Source organism: Eptatretus burgeri, chromosome 7, assembly GCF_056783735.1.
Source record: "Eptatretus burgeri isolate ZD-2024b chromosome 7, Ebu_testis_v1, whole genome shotgun sequence".
Classification (NCBI taxonomy): domain Eukaryota; kingdom Metazoa; phylum Chordata; class Myxini; order Myxiniformes; family Myxinidae; genus Eptatretus; species Eptatretus burgeri.
In genome coordinates this window covers 105,929,139-105,953,542 of record NC_140967.1, presented here as the reverse complement: position 1 = coordinate 105,953,542, position 24,404 = coordinate 105,929,139, and the positions used below count along the sequence as shown (strand labels likewise).

Below are 24,404 nucleotides of genomic sequence, written 5' to 3'. Positions count from 1 at the left end.
GAGCAGGAAATTGCTTCTTCTGGAGCAGTCTGCCTAGTATAGAATGAAGGAAACCTGGTGTCTACCTTGTAATTAGAACCAAGGAAACCTGGTGTCTACCTTGTCATTAGAACCAAGGAAACCTGGTGTCTACCTTGTCATTAGAACCAAGGAAACCTGGTGTCTACCTTGTCATTAGAACCAAGGAAACCTGGTGTCTACCTTGTCATTAGAACCAAGGAAACCTGGTGTCTACCTTGTTATTAGTCGAACACGACAGGCAATTCTTCTTTATATTCAACTTACTGGCAAAGTTCAACCTGTTTACACATTTAATATACAGGTGATCTTTCCATACAAAGGAGAATATATAATTATGTTAATTCCAAATGGATACATACTGAAAACATCATATCATATTTGAGTCCATTTATTTCAGGATTAATATATTTTATTTTAATATCAAGTTTTAATCATCATCAATTTATTTATTTTATCACCCCCCCAAACCCATCATGATAAAATGTTTCTACACCCACAATAAGTGAATAAAAGACTACAGCATCAACCATGACACCTGAAAGCAGCTTGGAGCTGACTGGGTCACTATGGAAAAGCCTCATGAAAGTTGGGATTCTTCACTTTAAGAGAAATGTAGGCCAGTTGTATGATTCCAACAACAAAAAGACCAAGCTATTGCCCAGTCCACTTACCAACGACACAACCGATGATGCCAGACCTGTCGACTCGTCTACCAGTCCTGAATCAGATCCCACAGTGGATGCGACTGATGATCTTATAGGGAATAAGAGTGATTTGACTTTGATGTCATCGGTGAAGTGGTATCCTGGTGAACATTCAACACATAGAATGCTGAATCGCATCAGTATAAAAATTTCTGTGGTTCATCCAGGGAAAGATGTTAAAACAGAAAAAAATATTATGACGTCATATATCACGTGGTTTGGCGGAGCCTGGTGTTGGCGCAGTGGTTAGGGCAGTGGCTTGGGATCCAAAAGGTCCTGAGTTCAAGCCCCGTTGAGCCACTGAATTAATACACCAGGGGGTTGACTCAGCCTGTCATCCTTCCGAGGTCAGTGAAATGAGTACCAGTATACTGGGCCGGTGTATACCCTGGTTAAAATAGGTGTACCATGTCCCTGTGTCGTATGAGGCGACCAGGGTTGTGTCAGGAAGGGCATCCGGCGTAAAACATGTGCCAAATCACTATGCGGATCATACGGATGATCCGCTGTGGCGACCCCTAACGGGAGCAGCCGAAGGAAGAAGAAGATATCACGTGGTTTGGCAGCCATATTGTTTTTAACATAAAACCTTCAAAAATCTTCTCCAAAATGGCTGAATAGATCGAAGTGAAACATTACAGGTATGATCGCCGATCCATGAGGAACAAAAAGTTCTCCACCTATGATGTCATAGGTCACATGGTCTGGCAGCCATATTGGATTGAACGAAAATCTTTTTTTTAATCTTTCTCTTGAACCGCTTCATCAATCAATGTGAAACATCACAGTTATGATCTAGTAGACGTGTGGAATGTATGTTTTAAATTTCAACCTGATCGGATGCATTGTCTGGCAGATAGAATTATTTAATATTTGAAATCTGGGTTCGAGGATTTAAATCAAACTTGGTACAAGTATGTATATTGATTCAACAATGTGGGTGGAGGCATACTGGCGACGTCGTGACGTCGAAGGTTGTCGCTCTAGTTTTTTTTATATTTTGATCTTTCTCTTCGTGTGTTGTTGTATATTGTTCGGAATTCAGCATCTAAAAATGCTGTGATGAATATCCCATTAACGCTCTCCCCCTCCTCACTCCCTGAGTGTATAGCTAGGCCGGTATCCACACACTGCCTAATTTTTCCCATTTACAACAACCGTTTTATTTTTGCAATTATGAAAAGATTAGTATTCCCGTCAGCGAAGCCATGCCTCTTACATTCCAGTAATAATCATAATTGGAGTTCCCTTACAAGGAGCTTTGACACAGGAAGAGGCCACTTAAAATCCCATCAAAACCTGCACGATTATTAGCGACCTATGGTTGTTTGTCCGTGCTCTCTCTCCTTTCAAATGCTGAGCGTCAAACAAGTTATCGCTGGCACCACCACCGCTGGCACCACCACCAACCATAGGTGTTTAAGTGTTTGGTATGACTTGGCCGGGTTTGAACCACAGACCTCCCAGACTCAGAGTGGACGCACAGAGGCAGGTAAATGATTGAACCTTTTTAATTCAATGACACATTTCAGATTGAAGGATCATGGTGGATGATAAGAAGGGAGAATGTCCATCAGTGCTTCCCCCACTTTAATTAGGAAACCATGTTTCTCAAGTGGAGTTTTCCTCGCACTTGATGGTAAATCCACTAACTCTGTCCAAGTCTGAGTGTTCTGATAATTTTTTGAGGTTTTGGTTTTCTCTTTAAGGAGGAATAGTTTTACTGTCCTTCATTTTATATAAAATAATGTGTTTCACTTGTTTGCAGAAGCTGGCCTTGTATTCATTATCTACCCAGAAGCCATTTCTACTCTGCCAGGAGCACCCCTGTGGTCCATAATATTTTTCATAATGCTCATCATGCTCGGTTTGGACAGTGCGGTGGGTAAAGGTCCACACTGGTCTTTACGTTTAGCTCGCTTCACAACTGCCATGATACAGTCGTGCCGAAACCATCTTGAGTTCACCGTTTGGTTCAGGCCGTGCACTCACTGGGTCACTGCATTTGCACGCACAGTAACGTATCACACTCCTGTAATGTGGGAGAGGTGACCACTGGGTCTATCAGGGTCCGACGTTAAATTGCAGATTCAATGGTCATCACGTTACGTTCGTCACCTTGTGGGTTACACAAAACATAGACCAACTTGTGCTGCAGGTACAGGTGAAATCCAGTTTGTGGGGTTAATTTTGAGGTTTTTTTTGTTTTTTTAATGGCAAGCAAAGAAGTCAGAAAATGAAGTAAATTTGACTCTGTGCGGTGCTTTTGTCAGATGGGTGGGATGGAGGCGATCATCACGGGCCTCATGGATGATTTTCCTGTGCTGCGAGGACATCGAAAGCTCTTCACCTTGGTTGTCACCGGAATCACCTTCCTCGTGTCCCACGTTTGTTTGACTAACGTGAGTCTAGCATTCAGCATGGACGTAGTATACATTCCCAAGCTCATTTGTTTTTCCCATGTGCACCTAACAGTCAGAGCCTCAGTGCTAAGCAAGTCAAAATTGCAGTCATATGTGTTACAAACAGCTATCCACAAAGCGATAACACGATGAGATAGCTATCATTGCCAAAACAATGTTTAGACGTCGTGTCCTCATCGAAATCACAAAACAGATTGATTACAAAAACCCTGACTCAACATAAGCTGCCAAGATGCTTCAAAATAGGAAGGAGAACAAAGCAAAAACAACACAGGAAAAAAGAAACTTGGTAACAGGAAAAAGGAATGTAAAGTCACACGAATCCTACTGTAATAAAATAAGGCAATTCTCTGTAAGTCTGATGATTATAGAATCGAAAAGGGCGAGGCCAAACTTCACCAAGTTTTGCATGCATACCCAGGGTCGCCAGGGTAACGTCGTGGGCTTGAAGATGACCTGTGCAATCTAGGCTTGAGGATGACCCGATTGAAACTGATATGCAGTTGCCAGAGGATGAACAGAGCCAAGTCACCATGGAAGCCGATCGCATGGCTTAAATTCTCTACAGAGCAATCCATGATGTGAAGGACGTGACTTGCCTCCTTCGCCACAGTATATTTCATCCAAAGCTGCTGAAGCTACAGTCCCAACATATATATGTATATATATATATATGTATATATATATATATATATATATATATATATATATATATATATATATATATATATATATATGTTCGTATACCATACCACTGGGCCGATAGGGAGAACAGTGGGATAAGAAACAAAAAGAACAAGGAATGAAACAGGAAAAGGAAATCAACAAATTGAAGGAAACAATGAGATTGGAGAATGAAGAACATGAGAGACGGTGGGATAGAAAACAAAAAGAAAACTAATTTGAAATTGACCAACTAAAGAAGAGAGCAAGGTTGGAGTACACGGAGATGGAAAAACTCCGGAAAGATAACGAACAACTAAAAAGGCTCAGAGAGGAAGAACGACTCAAATGGGAAGGAAAATGGAGCCAGGAAGTAGAACCGCACAATAATGTGGGATGTGTGACATCACCACAGGGAGTAATGTCAGTGGTGCGAGACTTGATTGACATCACTCGTCGGATGACACCACAATTAGAGCAAACCCTAGTGAAGGAGACATTGAGGGAGCATACGGGGTTGTTGACGAGTGAGATACATTTTGAGCAGGTCCAGCATGTGGAGCTGACAGCCCCAGAGGAGTATGGCGAACCGATGATGAGCAACCTGCTGGAGAGAAGCGACTGGACAGAGGTGACTCTGGAACGAAGCAGGTACGTGGGTACATGCATACATGGTGCGGACGATGAGCTTAAGGTAGAAATTGAATTTTATGTTAATGAGGAGACTCTGTCCGATGGGGTGCACGTATGCGTGACCCCTGAATGTGTGTGTGGAGTGCCTGTGAGCCCACAGTCCAGACTACAGCACCGGTATGTGCTGCCGAGGCCGAAACGTGTGTGGGTACTCACCTGGCGGTCGAGAATGTAGCCCTGGAGTGCGAGGCAGTTGGTCAGTACACAGGAAAGGTTGAAGGTGTGGAATGTCAACACATAACCTTGGATTGTGTGCAGCCTGCTGTGTGTGGGAGTCCTGAGCATGGAATGAGTGGTGACATAGGAAATAGGTTGGAGGTGCAAGGGAAAATAGAAATGCCACCAGGACAGAACTTGAGCCAGGGGACAAGAACCATAATGGACAACTCCGCATGGGTTCTTACAGAGTTGGAGGTGCTGCATCCAGGAGCAGGCTTTAGAAATTGGATTTTAATTTCTCTATCAGCCTCACAAGAACTTTGGGGTAGAGCGCAGATGAGTAGCAAGTGGCACTGGCATGTGTCACTTGGTCTTCAAACCTCTTTGAGCACACGAGGGGTTTGGCTAGCTGAGTGTGGTTTATCTGTCTTCAGGGAGTTATGGAGAAGAAGGGGAGACCATTCCACCTATTGGGATTTACCTGATTTCCGTGGACCCTGGAGAAAATGAGCGGGTGGACCACAGCCCCCATTGAGGCGTGGTGGAAAGGCGGCGGGGTCATGTAATGGGAAATGAGGGATTCGTTCCCTCACTCCCCTTCCAATGAGCCAAAGAAGCAGGCCATATGGGGATGTGAAAATCTTGATTGAAAATTGAACCAAAAGTGATTGTAAATTGAGAGATGACAGAAGGCATAAAAGTGTCACGAGTGGATTTGGGTGATTAATAAAAAAAGGCGGTGGAGATATTACAGGCAGAGCGTTAAACGCACCTGAAACAAGTGGATGACAAAGAGTGGCTTGTTTGAGGAAGGACTGAAATGCCTGGTTGGAACCATGTAGAGGTTCCATGGGGCTGGTGAAGAGATTTTGATGTTTCGTTTGAATTGTTGGAAATGAACGATTGGGGCAGAATGGAGGAGGCCAACGGATTACGGACGTAGTGACAAATTGATTGGGGTTTGATGAAAAATGTACCAGTTAAATTTGATGACCAAGTGGGATCCGAGGGACTGGTGTGTTTTTGTTTTCACATAAACGTGAAAGGTGTTGGATGGTGTTGTGGACTGGGTGTGTGGCACTGTGGAATGAATGACGAAAGAGTTTGGGTGAATGGCGTGATTGTGCGAATGAGGAGAGTGAGTGCGAACAACGTACCCTGTCGGTAGGAGTCTCCTAACCAAGTTAGTGTAGGTTAGGGGGACTTAGAGGATTTGACATGGATTCTGGCTGCTGTTCGAAGGTGCAGGCAGACTGCGAGGGGTAGGTGCAGGAAAGGGATGGAGATACTGGCTGGTAGTGTGACATGGTATTGGAAGTTGGTGAGTCGGGAAGTAGGGCACCGGGGCTTTGGGGGTTCCTGGCAGGTGGAAGCTGTCAGAGGTGCCAGGAGAGCACAGTAGGGTTCAGTGCCAGGAGAGCACGGTAGGTTCTAGTGCCAGGAGAACACAGTATAGGTGCTATGAGAGCACAGTTTGGGTGCTAGGATGGCACAGTATGGGGGCTAGAGAGAGCCACCCCTTAGTTGGGAGCGCCGGAAGCACGCTCAGGTGAACCCCGATGTCGCTGGGTGTCCTCCACCCCCGATTGGAAGCAGGCAAGGAGGCCTAGTAGTAGTCATACTCCCCAGCCAGCGAGTTATGCCTGGCACCACCAAATGGAAAAAGACAAACAAGGGCCTTGTCCAGTTTAATAGAATGGAACAGTGTGCCAGGTCGGGAAAAATGGGTCATTAGGATCATTCTAGCCATAGCAGGGTTTGTTGCATTGTCGAGAGCTAAAAGTAAATGGTTAAGTTCGATGGGCTCTCCTGCGCACCATTCATGCATGACACCTGGTACGAGTAGTGTTGATGGGAGAATTTGTTAACAAGAGCCAGGCTAGGTGGTCACCCTCTCCAAGTGCCAGAGAGGCCACCAGTATGTCATGAGCACACACCCACGAAGATAACAGTTGAGCAAGAAACACACCATCCTGTCAGTGAAAAAGAAAAAAAAAAGGGAAGGAAAAAACAAACAAACAACTTAACCAAAACAAGTCCATACCACAACAACTCAGGCAAGGAAGGTTAAGGGTACACTCCATCTCACCTGGTCTGAGGTCATCACACCCATTTGCGTCCTCAAGAACACCTCCAAACTGCATTTCCTTACCATCGATGTCACCATGCCACCATTGCTGTGTCACCTGCTGTCCAATGCAGGGCTTGTTGCCTGCTGCTGCTTGTGAGTAAGCCATATGGGCCGAAGCATTTTTGTGAGCCATTGTAGCAAAAGTGTTTTTGTGGGCCGTTGCGGCCGAAGATTCATGCCATTTTGTGGGCTCAGTGGGCCGAAGAACTCTTTGTGAGATTAGGCCACTGGGCCGACTGAACTCACCTGGTGAGAGGCCAATAAGGCCACGAAGTGAGGAAACCCTCAGGGGTGAATGGACAATACTGCCGGGAGGGGGGTATGAAGGAGCGAACACGTTAAAGAACTTTGAACCTTTGAATGTCCTGCTGCTATGCAAATATTGGTGTTAAAAGTAAAATTGAATGCCCTCCCGTTCAAATCTATAATTAGAATGTAAAGTAGTGTGCACAGAGTGTGAATTTGTTTGTTAGATTGGTGACCCGACAAACTAGGATAGAGACATGCCAATCTTACTGTGACACTTTGGTTTTTGGAGTTAAGTGCTTCCCATGTTGTGGGTTAGAGTAAATTGGAGATGTGCTGTACGTTAGACAGGGCCATTACCGTGGGCTGCCCCAGATGGAGGCTCGGTAGAGCCTCAGGAGAAAGGTGGGGGTAGTGTTGCGGAAATGGCCCTTAGGATACTATTAAATATAGGATTAGCCCAGATCCCCCATTAAATGCATGTTTAGCCAGGCTGTTCGGTAAATGGACGTTACATGTGTGTCGGGAATTGTAAGAGGCTGTTCATCGTTGGTACATTGGTGGTGGATCGAGAGCTTCTTCTTCTTCCTTCCTCTCTCCGGACAATAGTCCCCGCCCAGCGCTGAGAGGCGGAGTGGCCAAAAAGAGGAAGTAAAACTGAGAGGTCACAGCGCCGAAAAGAGGAAGTGAAACTGGAGAAGTAAAAAACTGCAGTCAGCTTCGAGGCGAGCAGAAAAAGGAAAGCCAGTGGTGATTCTGCAGAGAAAAACTGAACCTGGGCGCGCCGGGTCTGCCTTCTGTGGCCTGGAGAAGCGAGCCAGGGCTGAAGGAAAGGCAGGGAAAGGACTGCATGAGGTCTGTCTGCCATCGGCTGGATGAGAGACGACTGGTGGGAGTCGTGATCTGCCGTGTAGGGGACGGCTGTGTCTGTCTGCGATCTGATTCGTGAAGGAGGCCTGGTGAACAGGCCAGACCTGGAATTGTATGCTGGACCTTGTGAAAAGCCAGCTGGAGCATACCACCGTCGATCTTTCGCTCTGGTGCAGTCGACCTCGCGGGGGTTGAACGTGCGAGAGTGCGTGCGTGAGGTCTGCGACAAATGGACGACGTCTCCATTTTGCCATGTGGCGTGCTCGAGCTTGGGGCTCGAATCCGTGGACATCGGCTTGTTACGAGCCACATTCGTGCTTTTGACACTTTCCTCTCGTCCATGAAACATCACCAAGTACTCTGTCTTGTCTGCATGCTGTCCGTGTCTTGTCTGCATGTCATTTAAGGCTTATCTCGTTCGAGTCCCCTTCGAAACCCATAATCCATAGCTCCCTAGTTAAGAACGGGTTATAGATTAATTATAACATTGTCGTGAATGTTTTGCTTGTGTTGTGTTCCCTGATGTTCCCCAATAAATCTGGCTGATTCGTATGAAGTTGCTGCTTTGAGTCAATTCGTGCCACGCCGAGGAACGATCCGCTCGATTTGGATATAAAACCAAAATGGTTACAGACTGGCAGAATTCGCTCGGTCTCTGACAAAACCAGTCTGTAACCGGGGTCTATATCCCCAACGGGTAAGGTCCAGGTGTACGTTGGTATCGCGATTCGAGGTGCGTGACACGAGGACTGTGCCGAACCAGCCGGCGTTATAACCCCGGAGATGGTGGTGCTGTAAAGTGACGCCGAATCTTCAACATTTGGCTGTCAAGAGTAGGGTGTGATTGACATCACTCCACCGAATCCTTAACACTGGGGTCAAGAGTCGGGTGCGAATCCTGCCATCGCTGAATTCTTAACAATGTGTATATGTATATATATATATATATATATATATATATATATATATATATATATATATATATATATATATATATATATATATATATATATATGTATATATATATATATATATATATATATATATATATATGTGAGCCTGGTGTTGGTGCAGTGGGTAGGGCAGCGGCTTGGGATCCAAAAGGTCCTGAGTTCAAGCCCCGTTGGGCCACTGAATTAATACACCAGGGGGTTGACTCAGCCTGTCATCCTTCCGAGGTCGGCGAAATGAGTACCAGTATACTGGGCCGGTGTATACCCCGGTTAAAATAGGTGTTCCATATCCCTGTGTTGTAAGAGGCGACCAGGGTTGCGTCAGGAAGGGCATCCAGCGTAAAACATGTGCCAAATCACTATGCGGACCATACGGATGATCCGCTGTGGCGACCCCAAACGGGAGCAGCCGAAAGAAGAAGAAGAAGAAGATATATTCATATATATATTGTTGTGGTTGACGAAATTCGCAAACCACCATTCAGGTCCCTTAGGTGAGATATCTCTGTAAGTATATGTGTAGTTAGGCCCAAACCCGTTGTGAAGAGGGAATAAATGTCATTCATGCGGGCTGCGACCCTTCTAGATAGCCGTTTTTCTTTTACTATCTTTATTTTGGACCAGCCGCCATTACTACCACCACCAACCACGTCTCAACAGCCATCACACAACAACCACCAACCGCAACGCCGCTTCACAACAACAGCCACGACCTTTACCGTCACAACTCGCCCTCGCAACCATCGCATCACCGTCATTCCCACGCCGCTTGTGGGCACCGATACTGGACTCGTGCAGGGCGAACACCGAGCAGGGGTGCAAAAGCGCCAGCCTTTCCGAAGAAAACGGATCAAAAACGACTCACGCCCACTTCTGTTCCGTCCTATCGGCGAGCATGGGGCGATTTGGCCCCGCCTCCAGGTGCGTTGGAGTAATATCGCTATATGCAAATTCATGGATCAAAAAGCATTCACGCCCACTTTTCCTCGGTCCAATGGGGAGCCAGTTAGGGGTGAAGGGTCGGAGGTAAAGGGTCGAAGGTGAAGGAGCGAGGCCACGGGGCATATAAGGGGCTGCGTTCGTGAAGTTGCAGTTCGGAGTCGGTGGAGTTGGGAAGAAGAAGCAGTAGTAGTCAGTGAAGAGTTCGGAGTCAGTGAAGAGTTGGGACGAGTCAAGAGAGGAGTCGGAGAAGACGGTTGGACGGAGCTGTGGAGAGGTGGCGGCGGCGAAGGCGGTCGAGGGGGTGCTCGTGTCGGAGTCGGGGAGCTGCGGAGGGAGAGGCCGGCGGCGCGACCGAGGTCGTGGTGGAGACGCTCGTCGCGGGACCCGAGACAGGGAGATATCCTCCTTCCCCCGAGCATCAACAACCCCCTCCTGTTTCCCCCCGCGCTGAGATATTGCGAAAAGGGGGCCCCGTTCCCACCCCCTACCAGACACTGTCCGCGAGGCCCGCGGAGTCGGGGCGCCACCGCCATCTTGCGGCTCATCATCAGACGGGTAGGCCCGACGCGGTCTCGGCCCCAGGCCCGCCTACCCCCCTCATCCTTGAGGGTGGTCCTTTTCTTTTGCTTTGAGTGTATGTGTTGTCGGCGCCGTCTGTGAAGTAAAACTGTATCAGTGTTGCCGTGTGCTCAGTAGTCGGTTAGATCTGCATTGTTGCATTTGCTTTTTGTGCATTATTGTGTGTTTCTTCTTCTTCTTTTACATTTGCTTTTGGTGTAATTGTATATGTGTGCTTTCCGTTCATCGCGAAATAAATGTGCTTTATGTTGAACTGTTTTCCCGTTTCGCTTCGTCTTTTCCTTTATTGAATCTCCATCTTACTTCACGTAAAGGGTTGGTCGTGGGCTAAAACGCCCGATAATTAATCGAACCGTCGAGGCCGACGATAACACCGCTCGGTTATCCCGATAGTACGGAACGGGTCGCTTAAAGTGGCCCGTGTCCGAAGTCGACCTGCGGCGAGGTGCGATCGCCCGGTCTACCCTCCGTGTGGGTACTTAGGTAGGTCGAATTTGGCGAGCAACCCTATCCCACGCGGGGGCCGATTGGCACGATCGTGGTGAGGCCGAAAGGTCCACCTGTGACTAGTTCCCGGCGTTAGTCCGATAGGGTCACGACGGGATTGTCCATCCGGTGGGCGACGTGCCCCGATTCGAGTTACGTGGCCGTTCGCACGCCGGCGGGCGCGAATCCACAACAATATATATATATACACACACACACAGGGTGAGGCAGAAGTAGCACCCAATTTCTGTCAGTTGATTGTTTGTTTGCCATTTGTATTACAGTGAACAAGAATGTAGAAATAAATGAATGACATGTTTATCTAACCATTTATTCAAGAAAAAAATATTACGTAACTGCACCAAGCTTTTTAGTTGCAATTTTCAAAGTGCCCTCCCTCGTGATCGATGCACAATTGCAGCCGAACAGGCACAGAGCGGCACACACGTCTGCAGAGTTCGATATCAATTTCCTCAATCTTTGCAGTGATTTGAGCCTTCAGTTCCTGAATGGTACGAGGTTTTTCACGATAAACAAAATCTTTCATGAGCCCCCAAAAAAAGAAATCTGGAGGTGTAACGTCTGGGGGCGTGCCGGCCACTCGATCGGACCACGGCGGCTGATCCACTTTCTGGGAAAGTTTTCATCAAGCCACTGACGAACATAACGTCCATAATGAGGTTGAGCTCCATCATGCTGGAAATAACAGTCCTGATCTTGTACCCTGGGCCAAAAGAAGGTTTGCAGCATGTCCAGGTAAATATCTGCAGTGACAGATCCCTGAAAAAAATGGGGTCCAATTATCCCTAATGGAGATATGGCTGTCAAAACTGTCAATCCAGGTAAATTTACCTCCTTCTCAACTGTCACTCTTGGGTTATTCGCAGCCCAGTAGACACAATTGTGTCTGTTAATTGTGCCATAAGCTTAAAACATGCCTCATCTGACCACCAGATGTTGTCTAGCATTTTGTCCTCTTCGTGAACTTAAGCTGAGAACTCCGCAAAATTTAAGACGGCGGTCGTCATCTCCATCATGAAGGGCATGCAGTCAGCATGGAATGTAAGGTTTCCATTTTTTCTGGTGAAGGATACGGATAACACTTGATTGGCTCACTTCAAACTCTGCAGATAAACGGCGAGTTGACTTTTGCGGACTTTGTTCCAGTCTTCTGATGGCTTCTTCAGCCCTAGCTACATTTGTTGCAGTTTTCGGATAACCGGACTTCTTTGAAGTGGCTACCGACCCTGTTGCTTCAAATTTCTCGACAATCAATCGTATGTTTCTTCCCTGAGGTGGATTAATATCGAATTCCAAACGCCAAACGGCGTGCCGCCATCGTTGGTTGTTCATTACATTTGTAGTAATGTTTCATGGACACAAAGCGTTGATTCATTGAAAGGAAATTCATGGTTCAATTTGGTGCAAATTCAGTAACTTTCTAAACTCACAGCAATAACCTGCAAAACAAAATGAAAAATAAATAAATTACGAAAATTAATAATTTGCAAGAAAATTAACAACATGACTTCCCAGAAAGAATCTGACAGCCGAAAAAACAGAAATCGGGAGCTACTTTTGACTCACCCTCTATATGTAAATATATATATATATATATATATATATATATATATATATATATATATATATATATATATATATATATAGATATCTTCTTCTTCTTCTTTCGGCTCGCTCCCGTGAGGGGTCGCCACAGCGGATCAACCGTCTTATTCGTTTTGTTGTCCGCATAATGATTTGGCATAGGTTTTTACGCCGGATGCCCTTCCTGATGCAACCCTGGTCACCTCTTACGACACACAGGGATATGGTACACCAATTCTAACCCGGGCATACACTGGGCCCAGTACAACTGGTACTCATTTCGCTGACCTCGGAAGGATGGCAGGCTGAGTCAACCCCCTGGTGTTTTTGACTTGGTTTATATATATATATATATATATATATATATATATATATATATATATATATATATATATATATATATATATCTTCTTCTTCTTCTTTGGGCTGCTCCCGTTAGGGGTCGCCACAGCGGATCATCGGTTATGATCCGCATAATGATTTGGCACATGCTTTTATGCCGGATGCCCTTCCTAACGCAACCCTGGTCGCCTCTTACGACACAGGGATCTGGTACACCTATTCTAACCAGGGCATACCCTGGGCCCATTACACTGGTACTCACTTCGCCGACCTCGGAAGGATGACAGGCTGAGTCAACCTCCTGGTGTGTATTAATTCAAGCGGCCAACGGGGCTTGAACTCAGGTCCTTTTGGATCCCAAGCCGCTACCCTAACCACTATGCCAACACCAGGCGAGTATATATATATATATATATATATATATATATATATATATATATATATATATATATATATATATATATATATATATATATATATATATATATATATATATATATATATATATATGTATAATATTGTTACGGCTGTGGAAATTCGCAATTTCCAGGTCTTGAAATTGAAAGGACCATCCAGGTCCCGTAGGTGAGATATCTCTGTAAGTACATGTGTAGTTAGCCCCAAACCCGTTGTTTAGAGGGAATAAATGTGATTCATTCGGGCTGCGCCGCTTTGAGTCAGTCATTTTTCTTTCTCTATCTTTTATTTCAAATAAAAACCAACGAGGATGCTCGGTGGGCTTTTCGCGCCATTCTTCTCCGCGCTAGGTGTGAGGGGAGAGAAGCGAGGGGAGGGTAGCTGGCGCTCGATTGATGGATGCACGGTGTGACGCGGGCAGGGAGGAGGAACGCCCCTCTTCGAGACCCTTCTCGAAGCGCCTCAAAGGGGGTGGAGCAAAGAACGGGGCGGAGCAACAGGGCAGAGCTGCGAGGATATAAAAGTCGGAGACGGGGGAAGCAGTTGTGTGGATGCTCTTGCTCGGTGGATATACTTGCTTCGTGGTTGCTCTCGCTCTCGTCTTCCGGCTCGCTTGTCCTGGTGGCCGCTGGCCTGGTCTTTTGTGGGGCAGTTGCAAGACCCTGCTGGCGGGAAGGAGCGTCCACCATTCCCCTCCCCCGACTTCGGGCATCCACGTTTCCCCCCCCCCCCGCGCTGGGATAGCACCGAACACTCGGTCCGTGGCGTCGAGTGGCCAACACGTGCAGGCGCGAGGGATGCCGGAGAGGCCTCGCCTACCACGCTCGGGCACGGAGTCGCGGCCAGGCGGGACCACTTCGACGGACGTCAGAGAGGGACTCGACACGCTCAGGGAAGTCGCGACTTCCATTTCTTTTGGGTTCTGTGTAAACGTGTGTGTGGCGCCAGTCTGGTGAAGTAAAATTGCATTGTGTTCTGTGTAGTAAATCTTAGTTGGTTCAAGCTCTGCGTCGTCGTTGCTTTATTGTTTTTCTTCTTGCATTTGCATTATGTGCATTCTGATTCTGTTTGGCTGTATATGTGTGCTTCGTGTCAGTGTCTGTGTGAATAAAGTGCTTGTGTGAACTTGTTCCCCGTTTCGCTGCATCCTTCCCTTTGTTGAACCTCCATCTTGCTTCAAGTAAAGGGTTCGTAGTAGGCTTAATACGCCCGATAGTACGGAACGGACCGCTTAAGCGGCCCGTGTCCGGAGTCGACCTGCGGCGAGGTGCGATCACCCGGTTTACCATCCGCATGGGTACTTAGGTAGGTCGAGTTTGGCGAACAACCCTATCCCACGCCGGGGCCGATTGGCACGATCGTGGTGAGGCCGAAAGGCCCACCCGTGACTGGCTCCGGGCGGTAGTTCCCGGAGGGTCACGACAGAATTGTCCGTCCGGTGGGCGACGTGCCGCGATTCGAGTCACGTGGCCGATCGCACGCCGGCGGGCGTGAATTCGCAACAATATATATATATATATATATATATATATATATATATATATATATATATATATATATACATGTTTGTGTATTTTATTATTTATATCTACCAGGCATAGTGGCGTGCGGCTGTAATCCGGCTACTCGGAGGATCGTTTGAGGATGGGAGCTCTACGCTGGGCCACGCTATGAGAGGGTGTAGGGCAGCCCGGAATCATGGCGAAACCCAATCCTAATCCCTGTGTCATAAGAGGCGACCAGGGTTGCGTCAGGAAGGGCATCCGGCGTAAAAGCCTGTGCCTAATCAGTATGCGGATCATAACAAATGATCCGCTGTGGCGACCCCTAACGGGAGCAGTCAAAAGAAGAAGATTTTATTATTTATATGTATATTGTATATATGTTTGTGTATTTTATTATTTATATGTGTGTGTGTATATATATATACACAGAGGGGAGAACAAGTATTTGATACACTGCCGATTTTGCAGGTTTTCCCACTTACAAAGCACATAGAGGTCTGTAATTTTTATCATAGGTACACTTCAACTGTGACAGACGGAATCTAAAACAAAAATCCTGAAAATCACATTGTATGATTTTTAAATAATTAATTTGCATTTTATTGCATGAAAAAAGTATTTGATCACCGACCAACCAGTAAGAATTCTGGCTCTCACAGACCTGTTAGTTTTGTCTTTAAGAAGCCCTCCCATTCTCCACTCATTACCTGTATTAACTGCACCTGTTTGAACTCGTTATCTGCATAAAAGACAGCTGTCCACACTCAATCAATCAGACTCCAACCTCTCCACAAAGGGCAAGACCAGCGAGCTGTCTCAGGACATCAGGAACAAAATTGTAGACTTGCACAAGGATGGGATGGGCTACAGGACAATAGGCAAGCAGCTTGGTGAGAAGGCAACAACTTTTGGCGCAATTATTAGAAAGTGGAAGAAGTTCAAGATAACAGTCAATCTCCCGAGGTCTGGGGCTCCATGCAAGATCTGACCTCGTGGAGCCTCAATGAACATGAGAAAGGTGAGGGATCAGCCAAGAACTACACGGCAGGACCTGGTCAATGACCTGAAGAGAGCTGGGACCACAGTATCAAAGAAAACCATAAGTAACACACTACGCCGTCATGGATTAAAATCCTGCAGCACACGCAAGGTCCCTCTGCTCAAGCCAGCACATGTCCAGGCCCGTCTAAAGTTTGCCAATGACCATCTGGATGATCCAGAGGAGGAATAGGAGAAGGTCATGTTGGCTGATGAGACCAAAATAGAGCTTTTTGGTTGAAACTCCACTCGCCGTATTTGGAGGAAGAAGAAGGATGAGTACAAACCCAAGAACACCATCCCAACCATGAAGCATGGAGGTGGAAACATCATTCTTTGGGGATACTTTTCTGCAAAGGGGACAGGACGACTGCACCATATTGAAGGGAGGATGGATGGGGCCATGTATCGCGAGATCTTGGCCAACAACCTCCTTCCCTCAACAAGAGCATTGAAGATGGGGCATGGCTGGGTCTTCCAGCATGACAACGACCCGAAACACACAGCCAGGGCAACTAAGGAGTGGCTCCGAAAGAAGCATCTCAAGGTCCTGGAGTGGCCAAGCCAGTCTCCAGACCTGAACCCAACAGAAAATCTTTGGAGGGAGCTGAAAGTCTGTGTTGCCCAGCGACAGCGCCGAAACCTGAAGGATCTGGAGATCTGTATGGAGGAGTGGGCCAAAATCCCTGCTGCAGTCTGTGCAAACCTGGTTAAGAACTACAGGAAACGTCTGATCTCTGTAATTGCAAACAAAGATTTCTGCACCAAATATTAAGTTCTGTTTTTCTGATGTATCAAATACTTACTTCATGCAATAAAATGCAAATTAATTCTTTAAAAATCATACAATGTGATTTTCAGGATTTTTGTTTAAGATTCCGTCTTTCACAGTTGAAGTGTACCTATGATAAAAATTACAGACCTCTCCGTGCTTTGTAAGTGGGAAAACCTGCAAAATTGGCAGTGTATCAAATACTTGTTCTCCCCACTGTATATATATATATATATATATATATATATATATATATATATATATATATATATATATATATATATATATATATATATATATATATATATATATATATATATATATATATATATATATATATATATATATATATATTGTTGCGAATTCGCGCCCGCCGGCGTGCGAACGGCCACGTAACCCGAATCGCGGCACGTCGCCCACCGGACGGACAATTCTGTCGTGACCCTCTCGGACTAACGCCAAGAGCTAGTCACGGGTGGGCCTTTCGGCCTGACCACGATCGTGCGAATCGGCCCCCCGCGTGGGATAGGGTTGTTCGCCAAACTCGACCTACCTAAGTACCCACGCGGAGGGTAGACCGGGCGATCGCCGGTCGACTCCGGACACGGGCCGCTTAAGCGATCCATTCCGTACTATCGGGATAACCGAGCGGTGCTATCGTCGGCCTCGACGGTTCCGATTAATTATCGGGAGTATTAAGCCCACTACCAACCATTTACGTGAAGCAAGATGGAGATTCAATTAAAGAAAAGACGAAGCGAAACGGGAAAACAGTTCAACATGATGCATATTTATTCCGCGGCACACGGAGAGCACACATATACAGTGAAAGCAATTATGCACAAAAAGCAAATATAACAAAAGAAACAATGACGCAGAGATACTACCGACTAAGACCGACACACGGCAACACTTGAACAGTTTTACTTCACCAGACTGGTGCCACACACACACGTTTACACAGAAACAAAAGAAAAGGCCACCCTCAAAGACAAGGGGGCAGACGGGGCCTGTGGGCCAATATTTGCGCGGGACCTGAAAGAGCGGTCAGGTCCGCGAGACCGGGTGGGTCCTACCGCGTCTTTGTGATGAGCCGCAAATGTGGCAGCACGGCGGTGCCCCGACTTTGTGCTCCTTCACGGGTTTCGTTGGCACTGCTAGGAGTGGGCTGGGAACAGGTACCCTTTTCGCACTATCTCAGCGCGGGGGAAAAAGGGGGGGGGGAATTGTTGATGCTCTGGGGAAAGAGTATAGCTGGCTTGCTTGGGTCCCATGACGAGCGATTCCACCGCGACCTCATCGCCGACCGCAGTCTTCCTTGCCTCGGACCCGACCTCTTTGGTCTCTTCCCCCAATTCTCCTCAGCCGACTGCCGAAAACCACCGGGACGCCCTTGCCTCCTGACTCCACTCCGCGCTCCAAACTGCCTCTGCCCAAAACTCTCTCCGCTCTTCTGCCACTCTCCGCTCTTCTGCCACTCTCCACTCTTACAAGGCCGGCTCTTCCAAGGCCGGCTCTTCCAAGGCCGGCTCTTCCAAGGCCGGCTCTTCCAAGGCCGACTCTGCCCAAAACGACTCTGCCCAGATTCGCCCCGCGCTCGGCGCTTTATAGGCCGGCAGGAGAACCCATATGCAAATTTCTGGATCAGAACGAGCTCGGGGGCGGAGCCACGCTCGCCCATTGGACGGAGAAAAAGGGGCGTGAATCTCCCCTGATCCTAGAATTTGCATATCTCGATTCCACACAGACGCGTGTGGAGGCGGAGCCAACTCGCCCCGCGCTTGCTGATTGGACGGATCAGAAGTGGGCGTGTAGCATTCCTGATCCGAATTCTCCTCGGAAAGGCCGCATTTTGCACTCGCGGCTCGGCGCGCGTCCCGTACGAGCCCAGGACAGCCTGACGTTCGGTGCTCACAGGTGGTGCGGGAATGGCCGCAGAAGGAGAGAGGTGAAGGTGGTGGAGGGTTTATGGTGGTGGTTTATGGCCATGGTGCCGTTTGGAATGGCGTTGATGCAATGTTTGCGGGAGCGAGTTGTGAAGGTAAAGATCGTGGCTGTTGGCGTTGTTGTTGTGTGATGGTTGGAGCGTGGTTGGTTCAAAATAAAGATAGAACAGAAAAACGGCTATGTCAAAGCGTCGCAGCCCGAATGAATCACATTTATTCCCTCTAAACAACGGGTTTGGGGCTAACTACACATGTACTTACAGAGATATCTCACCTACGGGACCTGAATGGTGGTTTGCGAATTTCCACAACCGTAACAATGTATATATATATATATATATATATATATATATATATATATATATATATATATATATATATATATATATATATATATATATATATATATATATATATATATATATATATATATATATATATATATATATATATATATATATATATATATATATATATATATATATATATATATATATATATATATATATATATATATATATACATACAGATGGTGATAGTCAAATTTTAAGTTTCAGTGGCTGTTCGATTGTGGTCCTCATGACCATGTTCGGTGAATACGGTTCCAGCCATCAATTGAATGAGGTGAAGTGTTCAATTGAATACACCTGAGATGACTTGCTGTTTCCCTGTGTGAGATGCCTGATGTGTGGATCTTTGAATCCATATGCTTTGTGTTGTGACTGTCAATGTCGCACCCAAATGTTAATGGTTGGAGAAAGGTGGCTGTTCGTTGAGTGGACGCCATTTTCTAAATTGACTCTTCACAAGCCTTTGTTGCACATATGATTCACTGACCATTGTCATTATCTTCTCTTTCGTGAGTCTCCCATTGCTTTCTCTTTTGTGAGTTTAGAAGTTTGTATGAGGCAAGCCTTCGTGCAGTGTTATCTGTAATCTGTCTGATTCATTGCATGGTTTTTGAGTGCTTCCCAATTCAAACAGAATTGTTCTTTTTTACGGTCGGTAATCCTGGTTGTTTTCCTCTCAAAGGGAGGGATCTTCATGGTCACATTGTTGGACAACTTTGCAGCTGGCACATCCATCATGTTTGCAGTGTTGATTGAAGCAATCGGAGTGGCCTGGTTTTACGGTATGTTCCTATCGTTTTAACAAAGGATGTTCATTGACACCTCCTTTTAGTTTGTACAAAGACAGGTAGAGCATAAGGTTGTCATTTTGAAAAAGTGGGTTATTCCAAAACATTTTGATCTGCACATTTCAGTCCAGTTCTTGATTGCCATAGTATCTTTAGTTTGATTACAATGAACCATGAAACCAGAGCTTATCAGCACATTCTACCTGTTCATTATCAAGTGGATTATTGCTGGGATTATGAGGATCAATTTTATAGTACCTGCACAAATATCTGCAGGTGTGGATCGCTTCAGTGATGACATTGAGAAAATGATGGGATTCAGGCCTGGACTTTACTGGCGAGTCTGCTGGAAGATTTTGAGCCCCTGCTGCCTTTTGGTGAGGTCACACCTGGAGTTAGAGGATCTAAATATTTTAAGATTAACGACTGTTTACATGATTCACATTTGATGTTCGACCAACAATGCCAGGATCAAGCGAAATCTGCTTTGACACAAGTACACTCATCTCTCTTGGAGGAATCATGGCAGACATCATCGTACACCTTTGTTTTTTTTTTTACCTCCGCCACTGAAGGTGAAGGAGGTTATGTTTTCACCCCTTTCTGTCTGTTTGCTTGTTTGTTTGTGTGCAAGATATCTTAAAACGTTGTGAACAGATTCGGATGAAATATGGTGGATAGGTTGGTTGTGTGACCAGGACGAATTGATTCGATTTTGGTGAAGATCCGGATCCGTATCCGAGGACTATTTAATTTTCAAAGTGATTTTAACTGTTGAATATCCTGGTGTTGGCGCAGTGGTGAGGGCAGCAGCTTGGGATCCAAAAGGTCCTGAGTTCAAGCCCCGTTGGGCCACTAAATTAATACACCAGGGGGTTGACTCAGCCTGTCATCCTTCCGAGGTCAGCGAAATGAGTACCAGTATACTGGGCCGGTGTATACCCCGGTTAAAATAGGTGTACCATATCCCTGTGTCGTAATAGGCGACCAGGGTTGCGTCAGGAAGGGCATCCGGCGTAAAACATGTGCCAAATCACTATGCGGATCATACGCATGATCCGCTGTGGTGACCCCTAACGGGAGCAGCTGAAAGAAGAAGAAGAAGAAGAAGAAGAAGAAGAAGAAGAAGAAGAAGATTTTAACTCTTGAGAGATGGGGCCAAAAACGATATATAGCATGATATAGCGGAGGTATGCGCTCTACCGAGTACCCTTCTAGTTTTTACTTTATTTTCATAGTCGAGGCTCATTGCATTGCTTGTTCTAGTATACTGAATGTATAAGGACACAATCAGGTAAAAAGAACAGTTGAAAGAGGAGGCAGAAATACCAACAGCAGAAGTTAAGGCCAACATCGAGGCAGACTTGGACAAAGAATGGGGTTGGGCAGGAATAGGGGGGCAGGAGAAGATGCATGTAGTGGACAAGATGGACATAGAAGGACACTATCGGTTTGGGGGGGGGGGACTGGAGATTTGGAAGTTGGAGCGCTTGGGGTGGGCGTTAATGAGGGGAGAGAAGATCATGGTTATGGATTGGGGGATGATCTAAGATGATGATGAACATCTGTCTTGAAGACCTGGAGGGAATAATGAGATGGAGGAGAATGTGGAAGTTGGTTCCAGAGGTGGGAAAAAGAGGAATGAGTGGACGTGAGTCCTCTTGTAAACTTAATGCCGCATTATCCTACTCCATTTGGGGCATATATGGTCCCAATAAATTTGAGTTCACCTCATTCTCATCACCATGAGTTTTGGATCAGATACATCCAAGAAAAATCTATAGATGTATATAAAGACCCTGCGTATTTATTTCTCTGGAAAGGGAGGAAGTGACCTCACGTTCACGGAAGTGATGTCTCGACTGCCTCTGCCCCATTGGTTGCACAGCTCGCTCGACTCTGCCCACAATCAAAATCATGTGCCACCATTTTTGTTGAGCAGCACAGGCTGCAGACCTCAGGCCTTAGGCCTCGGGGGTCCGTCCATGGCTCAGTGCAATTGGATTCGGCCGAGGTTAATAACCACGATATATTCTATACGCACACAAGCAATATGCACGTTTTCGCTTCATGAATGTACATCGGGTTGTATTTATTATTTTCAAGATGATGTTGGCAGCGATCTGTGGCATTATACACTGGGCAAATAAAGGGGGGGGAGCAAATTATTGAATAAATGAAGGTTTTTGAACGCAATTTCAGGTTTTAGCCTGACTTCTCAAAGCTGAAGAGTATGTAAATACAGAAGGATGTTCCTCCATGCATGTAATTCAAATAGAGTAATGAGAAATTTGCTAGATTTTTATTGTTGTTGTAGTTGTAGTTGTTTCGAAGATCGTGTCTGTTATGTACGGCAATGTGTGCAATGAAAGCCTGGTGTTGGCTTCACGGTCAAGGGGACTGATTTTAGTTCTTTGGGTATTGAGTTTGAGCCCCAGTCGTGTTGTTAAATAAATAACATCAGACGGGTTGATTCAGACTGTCATCCTTCCGTGGTCGGCAAAATGAGTACCAGCTGAAATTGTAACCAGGGGGCACTGCATCAGCGGTCCAGCCATGCTCACGACAATGACACAAACAGTGGCCATAGGCTGCATACGAAATATAATAATGTGCGTGTCATTGACTGTGATGTTCACATGAGTGGGGTTCAGGAGATGTAACGGAGACCTACCAGGTGTGTGTGTGTGTGTGTGTGTGTGCGTGCGTGCGTGCGTGCGTGCATGCGTGCGCGTGCGTGCCGTTGGTTGTTATCTCCATATGTGGGTTCCAGAAGGTGGAACGGAGTCCTCCCTGGTTTGAAAGTATCCACCTCTGTGTGCGTGTGCACGATTTGTACATGTGTGTCTGGATGACAAAGATGGCCTTACCCTCCTGTTGGTGGGGGGGGGGGGTAAGGGTTCTACAAAACACCTTATCTCCCTGTTGGGGTCGAGGGGCAGGGGGGGGCTACAATACAAATGCCACACTAAAGCTACAATTCTCTCATTCCAAGCTGCAATATTTTGACAAATTTGTTCACAGATTGCTCCTCTTACCACTAATCCTCCCAATGGAAAGTCTCTCATTTATTGTGCTGTATTATTTATTGCAAATAGTTCATCGGACATAATCCATAACTTTGTATTGATTGTAATCCTCCGTGTTGAGTTTTGTGCACTCATCGTTTTGACGGGCTATTCTCCTCGCGAGGTCTTGGTTAATTTAATGTACACACAAGTTATTCCCTGTGTCCTCCACTCACCTCGCTCTCCCCCACCCCACGAATCTGCGACCCTTCCAATTTTGGAAGGGCCTCCTCCATGAGACTCGACAACGTGTGTTAATAAAAACTGAACCACAGAGTGGTGAGCTGCGGAACTCAGGCCAAAGAATGAATCTGTTTTTGATTTCACATCCAAGTTACGATACAGTCGGGAGGGGTTGTTTATTTGATTTATTCTTTGTAATACATATTATGTTCGTTGAATTAGGTGGTGCAGTGATTTATGACTTACTGGGTCATTTTTAACAAAAACCACATGAATTATCCAGAAATGATCATAAAAAAACCCACGCCAGACGATCTTTCTACTTTGCTAGCATCGTTTGAAATCCACACATATGTACAAGCCACAGCTTTCTTTCGAGATCCAAGCTTATGATTTGGCTTTTTCCCTTGAAAAATAAAGATTGTCCTAAACATCTGCATCGGAGTGGTGTTCCGTGTCCAGGATTGTAACTCCAGCCAAGAAACTCCTTCGATGGAACCGACGGCCTCTGGATAGGACATGGGACCACAGCCAGAGCATCGCAAAATCCCAAAATCCCCAAATCCTCGAATCCTTCCTTCCTACACTCACTACCAGCTTTGCTGTTCCTTCCAACGATGCTTCCCTGTCACTGCCCAGCTCCGATCACTTTAAATGCCCTTTTGTTCCTCATTGGCACTTTGGAGTGAAGAGGGGGTGGGTGTGCTTGGAGTATCTTTGTTCCAATTGATTCGCACCAGTAAAGGTGTGATGTGATGTGCATTTCATCAAAATCCAATAATTTCGTCCTTGTTACACACCCAACCCGTCCAGCAGGTTCCATCCAAATCCGTCCTGCTCACGGACAAACAAACAGGGCTGAAAGCGTAACCTCCGTCCACCTTCGGTGGCAGAGGTAAAACTCCTGAATTTAGTAACTAGAAGGGCACTCGGTAGAGCGCATCCCTCCGCCACGTAATGCCTGATCCAGGAAAACATATCGGGCCCAATACGTTTTTGAAATATCATGCCATACAGAACTATATCGTTTTTGGCCAACTATCTCTCAATGGTGAAGAACCACTTTAAAAATTAAATAATTCTCGTGTCCAGATCCGGATTCACATCTTCACCAAAATCGAATCAATTCCTCCTCGTCACACACCCAACCTGTCCACCAAATTTCGTCCGGATTCAACTTTTTTTGAGATATCATGCTCTAATATCGGTTTCGCCCCCATCTCTCTATGGTGAAGAATCAGTTTAAAAATTATCAAATCCGGATCTGGATCTTCACCAAAATTGAACCATTTCTTCCTTGTCACACACCCAACGTGCACACCAAGTTTTATCCGAATCCGTTCACAACTTTTTGAGATATCCTGTACAAAGACACACAGACAGAAAGGGTTGAAAACATAACCTCCTTCACCTTCGGTGGTGGAGGTAATAAATGACCTTTTCATGAAGTTTCTACCCACAGACTGATTCAGTCCACTCTCAGGACTTACTTGACTCATCAACCCCCAATTATCTTATTG

General features: G+C 46.0%; 1 protein-coding gene across 1 annotated transcript in view; it reads left to right on the top strand.

Annotated features, from left to right (window-relative positions):
* LOC147024039 (sodium-dependent noradrenaline transporter-like) overlaps nucleotides 1-24,404 on the top strand; it is an 86,772-nt gene that overhangs the window by 56,385 nt on the left and 5,983 nt on the right. Inside the window, exons 9-12 of the mRNA XM_085890203.1 lie at nucleotides 2,494-2,606; nucleotides 2,999-3,127; nucleotides 19,528-19,627; nucleotides 19,910-20,010. Coding sequence (XP_085746329.1) covers nucleotides 2,494-2,606; nucleotides 2,999-3,127; nucleotides 19,528-19,627; nucleotides 19,910-20,010 — 443 coding nt within the window. The remainder of the gene's footprint in view (nucleotides 1-2,493; nucleotides 2,607-2,998; nucleotides 3,128-19,527; nucleotides 19,628-19,909; nucleotides 20,011-24,404) is intronic.